Source organism: Rhipicephalus microplus, chromosome 4, assembly GCF_043290135.1.
Source record: "Rhipicephalus microplus isolate Deutch F79 chromosome 4, USDA_Rmic, whole genome shotgun sequence".
NCBI classification, from domain to species: domain Eukaryota; kingdom Metazoa; phylum Arthropoda; class Arachnida; order Ixodida; family Ixodidae; genus Rhipicephalus; species Rhipicephalus microplus.
In genome coordinates this window covers 96,989,879-96,999,004 of record NC_134703.1, presented here as the reverse complement: position 1 = coordinate 96,999,004, position 9,126 = coordinate 96,989,879, and the positions used below count along the sequence as shown (strand labels likewise).

At 44.5% G+C, this 9,126-nt stretch overlaps 1 protein-coding gene across 1 annotated transcript in view; it reads right to left on the bottom strand.

The window, feature by feature from the left end:
- The window catches only part of LOC142813959 (uncharacterized), a 59,465-nt gene extending 52,683 nt beyond the window's left edge, over positions 1 to 6,782 (bottom strand). The window contains exon 1 of the mRNA XM_075891912.1: positions 6,688 to 6,782. Within this exon, the coding sequence (XP_075748027.1) occupies positions 6,688 to 6,766 (79 nt within the window). The 5' untranslated portion in view covers positions 6,767 to 6,782. The remainder of the gene's footprint in view (positions 1 to 6,687) is intronic.
- Positions 6,783 to 9,126: the final 2,344 nt, after the last annotated feature.

Sequence of the window (9,126 nt, the reverse complement as noted above, 5' to 3'; positions counted from 1 at the left end):
AACCACGGTAAAATGTTATAAACAATGCCATTGCGGAAAGAAATGACTGAAGTGAAGATTGCCGCAAAGAACGACAAAAAAAGTGGATCTATAAATCACATGAATATGGCGCGTAGCTTTTCTAGCGTTAGGGTAGATACAACGAAGGTATTTCCTTTGTGTAACTGATTCAGAGTGGTCGGTAAACAAAACCATAGCATTTGGTCTTCGTATGTTGTTATGTTTTTGATGATATCCATGATTTTAAATGACATAGTTTATACAAAAATATTTTGCTCTAAGTTTGGCAGTTCTGGTAAAGCATTGTCATTCCTAATAATTCCTATTCATACATTATAAAAAGCCTCTATGTGTAAAAAGATTCAAATTTTATGAATCCAAGCTTTGTGAAAGGAGCAGTATGCCAAAGATTGGCACCCTGAAGACGAGGTGTATTGCCATTTTGGTCCTTCTTCGCTTCTGCGTGCGATTTCGCATAGCATATAGCAGAAACAAAGTAAGGAAAATAGGAGGAAAAGAACGGCAGGGAGGTTACCCAGCCTATAAGCAGCTGGTTTGCTACCCTGGGCATGGAAGGGGGATGGGGGAGTTGAAAGATACAGAGGAGAGAGGGAAGAGAGATAAACACAGCACATTCAGCAGTACACGCCCGCACAATAGCAGAAACAAACATTTCAGTTGAGATTATATATCTGCGTCGAAATAGATCACGATGTAGATTGAATGAAAGTTCTTCTGGTGCTACCTGTGTACCATGAGGTGATGTGGGGCATAATGGGTGAACAGACGTTCATTAGGCCAGCGAACTTCTTTTAGATAAGCACCTTTTGCCAGGGCTGTGTCCCTGACTCTTTATCTCCCGCGTCGTGTGCCACCAGCTGCACATGCGCGTTCCCTACCGTTTCTCTCCTCTCCTACGCTTTGCTCTCTCGCCTTGCAATGCCGACGCAAACATCTACAAGCCTACGCTCGCTCCCTCTCTCTCCTCTACACATCCCTCCCCGTGGCGTTTACACCCCCATTGCGCATGCACGCCCTTGCGCATGCCCGTGTATATAGACATTGCTTCCAATGTAGTGTCGGTGAGAAATTTCTCCTGTGCGCTGTTCAACAATAAAATTCTCCCAAAGTGTGCGTAAACTAAAGGCGGACTGTGGGTATCTGTGTCCAATTGGAATCTTCTGTCTCCCATTGTCGATTAGCAGTGATTGCTATGTTCCAGTAGAAAACACCGGTTCTTCACTGCGTGTTCTGGACTTCCCTATGTGTTTCTTTTCTGCGCAACGCCCCGATAAGCGCCGGCTTCAATGTCGTTACCAGTGCATGCGTTAGCGCCCACATCTTTGTACCCACACATGGTTGCCATTAGTGTGAGATGGTTTTCTTGGAGGTAGTGAAACAGTAGGCTTCTAAGCAGAAACACCAAACCAAAAACATCAAGTTACGAGGCATATGCGGTGTACGAAGGGATGCTTTATGAACTAACTGCACGTACTTTGATTTGTGCGTCACAGTGATGTCATAAAAAAGCCCGCCGTGCCCTTTCACTGCGCAGTCAACGAAAATATCTACAACCCGTGCACGTGAGGAAGCAGTTTAGAGTGATTAAAGTGTGTGTTATTTATCACGTTTCCTTTTGGAGAACATCAAATCTATCGAGGCCTAAGAAGTCACAGGTTTGAAGGCTGGTGGCGCAACATTTCCTTGAATGTTTTTTTCGCGTATTTGGTAACGTTAATTTATAACGTCATATTATGGTAGAAATACGTCACGGTAGCTTTGGTGGATTCTGGCATGAAACAATTTTGTGTTAAAAAGGTGAAAGAAGGCCAGAGAAATGCAGCACGAAACTTACGGTTGAATGCATTTCCACGCGCTTCATCTTGCGGCATATTAGTTACGCGAATGTATGAGAAATACAACACTATGAATACGTGTGGATGCCATTGCAAGGATTGAATACAATTTTAAAATAGAATACCAACCACTGACAATGAATAAAGTTGAAGGTTGTAATAGTGTCACTATATCACTGATTTGCCTGGTCTTTCTACACATGACCTGACATTATGAGCACTGTTGGGAAGTTGTTGTCGTGGCGTGGAGTCCAATTACATAAGTGCATTGATATGCACCCTAAGCGATATTCAGTGATTTGCTAGCGTTCTGCCGTTTTTAAGAAACAGTGGTAACTTATCGCTAATAATCTCACAGCCGTACTTTGATAATGCACTAAGCCACACCCAAGCTGTCGTCTGTCGGAGTAGATGCGATGATTTGAGTGGGGGTAACGACGCTAATATCGGTATGAAATTTACCTAGTGTTTTTGTTCTTTTCTGTGACTGCATAGCAGATTCTAACAATATGCATCGTATATACCTATAGGTTTATGCTTCCTAAATAGGTCGTTAGCAGTCTTTTCATAAGGTATATCCCTAACGGAAAAACTACCAAGGCGGATACTGGAAAACACGGTGGGCATAGCGGAAAATATAGTGGGTATGGTGCAAATTAAGATGGATATGGTGGGACGTAGTGTAAATTATGGTGGATATGCCGGGACATACTGGGTCTTATGGTGTACAGAAGATGGGTAAAGTGAAAACGATGGTGGAAGGTAGAGGCTAGATAGTGGGCAATCAAGGGACACTCTGCCCAACATAGCGATAATGCTGGGAAGCACTAAGCAGAAGTTGGGTGGTGCTTATTATGGAGGGCCATATGATGTATCAAGCTGAGAAGCTCTTCCCACAATTGGGATAATGCTGGGAAGCTTTAAGCAGATGATAGGTGCTGCTTGTTATGGCGGGCCACATGGCGTATCAAGCTGAGAAGCTCTGCCCTCCATTGCGATAATGCTGGGAAGCAGTAAGCAGATGATGGGTGGGCTTTTAATGGCGGGATATTTATATAGTGTACCAAGCTGGGATCTGAACACTACATGTTCTACCACCATGATTTCCAGCGAAGGTTAGGCCTACCGACCAAGCCCGTACAATTGTGTTATTCGCGCTTCTGGGTTTCAGAATACACAATTATGACGATTAGGAATGACAATACAGCACAGACATGGCATCAAATATCTTGAATGAATCATTTTTCATGGTGTACGGTGTCTGCGCAAGAAGCAACAAACATCGGTGCGATGCCACTCCAGCACTCCAAGAGAACGTACGTCTCCCCTCACCGACAGCCGCCCGTCGCACTCGCCGGCACTTCTCTAGCTTTTATGCGAGAACACAGATTTAGCAGTTTGTATGCTTCGGGAACCAATATGATAGCGTAATGTTTCCGGCACACTGCATTAGTTTTGGCCAAGCCGTTATGTAGTTGTTGCTATAGCAAAAGAGCTACAGCAGTGCACTGGCACGACTGCCCCTATGTTGCGCAAAAAGCATCCCAATACTCAATAAAATAAATTAGGTGGGCCTATCTATTGAATGAGCCTAGAGGCGCCATAAAGCGTGAACAGATGTCGCCTTTTGGAACAAGCGCGAAAGGGATATTTAACATGGCAGACCCCACCGTTAAACTGTACCTGCTTTCCAGTCCACTTGTTTTTTTTCTGGCGGCTGTGAATTGTAAAACAAAAACATAGTGCCGGTGCCATTTGTGGCTGGTGCTTGGGTAGTGCGAACATTGGCTGATGCCAATTTTAGTAGCAGGTGCCGATATCCTCTATGTCGAGTACACGACAAACGAACCTGACGTTTAACCGTAAGTTTGTATGTCTACTAGCTATTCAACACACGACCTACGTCATGTTGGTATGGCCCAGTCATTAGTGTCTCGGAATCGAAATTAACAAGGTTGCACGTTCGATCCTCCGTAGTAGCTTATTTTTTACGGGACGGTTGTGTTTTTACACCGTTTTTATACAATTCTTTTTAATTTTTTTGGCAGCTCGTCACGGTTCTTCTGACACCACTTCGCGCTCAAGCGTTGCCGGCACTGCAGCACCCACCATATCCCACCATGCGCCATGGTGGACGTTTTCCAGCATTTACCCACTACAATAATTCACTATGATGGTGGGTGGTAGTTTACACTACGTCCACCATTGTTTTTTTCCCAATAGGGATACTGTTTGTAACCTCAAAATTATTTCTTATTAGCTGGCCTTAGACGAAAGAAAAAGTATTGATAATCACATCAAGAAACACGCTTCAAAAAGAGTGGAAGACAACTGCTCGTAGATGCTTCATATGGTAATATTTTGGGAATAAGGGAAACAAATTTTAACGTGACAGCGTTAAGAGCTCGCTTCGCCGAAATTGTGGCGTCAGTGTCGACATCAATGTTAGAGTTCTCGGTTGTGAGCGAAAATTGAGCGTTGACCGTAAGTGAAAAGTCCAGGAAGACATAAATAAATAATTATAAATATCTTCGATAGAATTGAGAATCACATTGGGCACTCACATAGACAAGAAGAAGTTTTGACTTTTACTACAGAGACGCAAACATTGCTTGAAAGTGTTTCCGGAAAAAATCACTGTATGAATATCATTCAATGGAAGACGTTTTCTTAAAGAACCTCATGCTCTGAAATCCCTAAATGTGTAAGAAGTTCCCCCTTGCACAGCGTTAAATATGGCAGTAGGAAATTTACGCGCAAGGAAGATAGAGATAGAGATAAGGAAGATAGAGATTTTAAAAAGAAACCACTAGTGCTAGTTTTGGTAGTTCGCCCATTATTCCCAGTATTTTCGCGACAAGAGACCATGACTTCGCTCACTTCGTCTTCCGAGCGCGATGCAAGCGAAAGGTCGTCGGCGTGCAGCCAACGACAGACAAAAGCTTCTCCCACGTGTGCACGTGTCATAGTGTTGAGGGAGGAAGCGCGGTGCAAGGTGTACGAGACACAAGTAAGGTACGCATCCTTTTCCTTGAGATATAGTAGCGAGACAATTCTCTATTTAAGATGCTTTTCTTCCGGCAGTGCCACTTGTCTTGGTAGTATTGGCATTAAGGAGGCGCCAGAGGGCAAGACAGGAAATTGGTATGGTGGGTTGCGAGGACAAAACTGCATGGTGTTACGTTTGGCCCGGCAGTTCTTCCGGGCAGACGTCATTGTGCGTAAGCTGGTCTGCTAGGATGCTTTCAACTCAATTGTCACCCAGTCCGCAAGACGCTGTCCTGTGGGAGTTCCAGGTAGTGGTTGCGTCTCAACGAGAGCTTCGCAAGACATCCCTTTTGTTGAACGGGTTCGAACAGCGTGGGACGGCGCCACTGTAGCAGTTCTCTTAGAGTCAACCTCTCGACTCGTCTGTCGTTTCCGACGCGAAATCGCCGCAAAAGCACCGACAGTCCGGAAGCGTGGGAAGGAGTCGCAGTCGCAGTTCTGGGTGATTGAGCACCTGGCCTGCCGAACTCGGGAAACTTCTGGCAACACTGTAGCAGAACGCTGCCTCAGACCACTGCTAGCGTTCCTGTCAGCGGCCATATCAGTGGAGGAGTTCAACTTTCTGCTCCACCGGACTCTACTTCCTCGCCCTTCGATGTCTTGAAGACGTGGGCGGGGTGCGTCATTGTGTGGTGCGCTCGCGTTGCCATTAGACCTTTTCGCCCGTGTTTTTCACCAGGCGACCGGTTCATAATCTGCATCCTTTCTGGTGGGTGGAACACTGAGACTTCGTCACCTGATTTGTGGCAAGAGTGGTCCCCGCCTTCTTCGGACCTCCATGTAAGGTGACGACGGGCTATCAAGTCCGAAGACATTTAGTAAATGATCGCTTAATGATGGACTGAACCTCTGTACATAGCGGAATATTTGTGCATAGCTGAATCTTCTGAATTTTGTACAGTTTCCATCTTTCGACTATCATGTAAATAAATCTTCGTTCTATCTCTCTTACGAACTCTCTCCTCACTGGCGAAGATCGGCTATGCCGACGACAACGGGGAACCTGCTACCCTAAAGATACCCGCCATACCTTACATTGACCTCCAGCTCTTAACATTGAGCGCCGGGATAATGCACAGTTTCACAGTGCAATGAACCAATTGACAAGCTCCACGGTGCAAGTGTTGTTTGTGGGCAAGATTTCGTCACTACGTGTACGAAAAACATTACACAGGAACAGGAAATACACGCGGGAATCGGTTCTTGAAATAGAGTCTCCGCGTGGTGCGCAGTGCTGCAATGCTTGCAAAATATGATCACCAGGTTTTACTGTACGAGTTAGCGAGCTTGTTTAGGGGTGTGAAAAAAAGTTGGAGTCTGTTCATCGGTCTCTAATGTACGTAATATTGCGTGGCAGAAACGTGGACACACTCCAAGTGTCAGAACCTGTGATTTGAGCAACAAGAGGGTGTTTAAAAGGCCCAATCCTTACAGAGAGCTTAGACATGTTTGACCATGATCATAAGCATAAGCACCTGCAAACTGAGTAGCTCCGCAGGCTCGCGTGTTGCTTTGCGGATGCGCAGAAAGAATACTTATGCCATAATGAACATCTTATAACTGCACTCGTAATATACATTCATTGTTTCCAAACGCCAATACTTCGCACAGAAATTTGATATTTGCACATAAACTGATCTGTTGCACGAAAGCTTGAACGAGTCAAATCTTTAATCGTTCTGGGAGATTTGATTGTTTCTGTACTATTTGAAGATTCATTTATTTAACGAGATGCTGCAACAGTTTTCTAAATCTCAAAGAGGCAGCAAATATAGCTGCTTACCTTGCAGCATGTGCCATGGTAGCAGCAGCATCAAACATAGGATTAGGCCAATGAAATTGCTTCCTTGCTGCTTCGTCATGTTTAGATACCACGCTGCCAAGCTCGTTGATAGTCCTCTCCTTTTTCTAGTCAGAAGACATGCTAGAGAACTTCACATAATGTCAGTTGAATATTATGTACGAGACGGCATGTTGACTAACTTACCAATGCATCGGCCAATTTTTCACATTTGGTCGTCCTTTTCCGCATTGATGCCCTTTTTTGGCTCTGTTCACCAAGCGGTTGACATTTATTCGAAAAGAAGCTACTTTCCAGCGTCATCTCAGAAGACACCTTGCACCTCAGTGCACTGATTCTTGACCTCACTTAGAATGAATATTCTAGAATTAAACCCTTCAAATATTCGGTGAAGAGAACAAACTATCTGGTGAAGCAGGGCGAGAGACGGGGCATAGAAAAAGCATGCGAAATTGAACTTTGTTCTGCCAGTTCTATCGTTAGACCGTCTTTCGAGCTGATTTGTGGTAAGACACGTAAACAAAGAAGGCTAGCCAAAAACTATCGAGTATTTAGGAATACACTTCTCTCAATGCTTTCCGAACCAGTAACGTGTTTTTTTTTGTTAAAGAAAGTTCTCGCCATTGAAATTGTTAGTAAGCATCGTCTATTGGAATATTTATAACAGAAAGACACTATGGTTTAGGTTATCGCAGCCAAATAGTTTTCTTTAGAAACATTAGCACCTTCAGGAGAACTAAAAAGTGAGCAAAGTAGTCTTGCATAGAGAGTACAAGTTACTTGCACAGAGAGTCCAAATAGACGTGCCGACATTCAGCAAGTGGTATGTATCACGTAGTTTATCTGCCAGAACTCGCAAAGTCAAAGTAATGTTTACTGCTTGTTACTACACGCACATGTCTAAAGTAAGCACTTCACGCTATGTACTCTGGAAGTTTTTTTTTCCCTAGAAAAAAAAAACAAGATGCCCAATGCAATGGCAGAAGGCGCCTTACTGAATATACCCCCCTCTGTAGCTACTAATCAGGTATTATAATTGAAAACTGGCCCCGGATCAGCGTGTTACACTGCAAATGTCGTCAAAAGACGAAAGTATTGCGTCTGGAGAGAGCGAACAAAACGTTTATTGGATATTCTGCGCAAGAAAATTGGTGAGCTTATGCCCTTTTTTGGCTCTATTCAACAAGTTGTTGACACGTCACACGTGAGACATAAGCGCTATCTGACAGTTATCTTGGAAAACGAAGCACGCGGCACGCGCACCCGTCTTAGAGGCGATAAGATATAGAGCGCAAGGCGACGGGTAGGTGCCGCCAGTGTTTAGTCTTACCAAAGCGTTGGAAACACTTGCCTTTTCGAGCATCACGCTGGATGGTCAGCGCAGCGTGATTAACGCTACAGCCCTTAGAACCACTCACGTATGCCTTTTCTAGTAAAAGACACACACAGAATATTGACGTGTTGTTATGCTGCCATAAATATGCGCAATTATTGTTTTTAATTGACAATTTCACAAGTAGTAACGCTGAATCTTGAGCAATATTGGGGGGCACTGCGGATATGGTTGGCCATTTGGGGTATCGTTTGGTACTGTTTGAATAATCCTTACGGGTGGGCAAACAGACAAATTTACAGACAGACAGACAGACAGACAGACAGACGGACAGACAGACAGACAGACCAAAGGTGTTTCGTCGAAGGTCCCCAGGAACGACTATCACCTTTAAAACATGAAGATGTTTTCACATGATGTGTTTTAGTGGCGAAGCTCCTTACGGCGTGGGTCTGTCGCTCCTCCGTATGTATGTATGTATGTATGTATGTATGTATGTATGTATGTATGTATGTATGTATGTATGTATGTATGTATGTATGTATGTATGTATGTATGTATGTATGTAGCCACTGGTGGCACACACCCGCTCTGGAGCGGGTATGTGCTACAGGGGTTGCGAGATGGGAGATTAGGGTATTTGGAGAGTTTCCACAATGGACGCACGGACGGACGCATGGACGGACGGATAGACAGACTCGCAGACGAATGGACGGATGGATCGACGTGCGGATGGATGTACGCACGAACGGACGGGTAGACGGATGGACGGATTCACGGATGGACGCATGAACAGACGGACGGACTCATAGATTGACGCGCGGATGGTCACGCGGACGGACAGAAGCAAGAACGAATGCACAGACGTAAGCACGGACGGGCTGATGGACGCTTCTCCCCACTCATCATTCACATTGACTCCGTGGATATGCTGCGATTTTTTTCTCGCAATTTTTGTCAACATGCTCCGGCTGCTAATTTCATAAACAAAAACGGGCTCCCGTTTGCTCTGAACTAATCCTGAAATTCATTTATTTATTCAATTATTTCCAAAATTTCCAACACGTTTCTTTTCAAAAATGTTATTT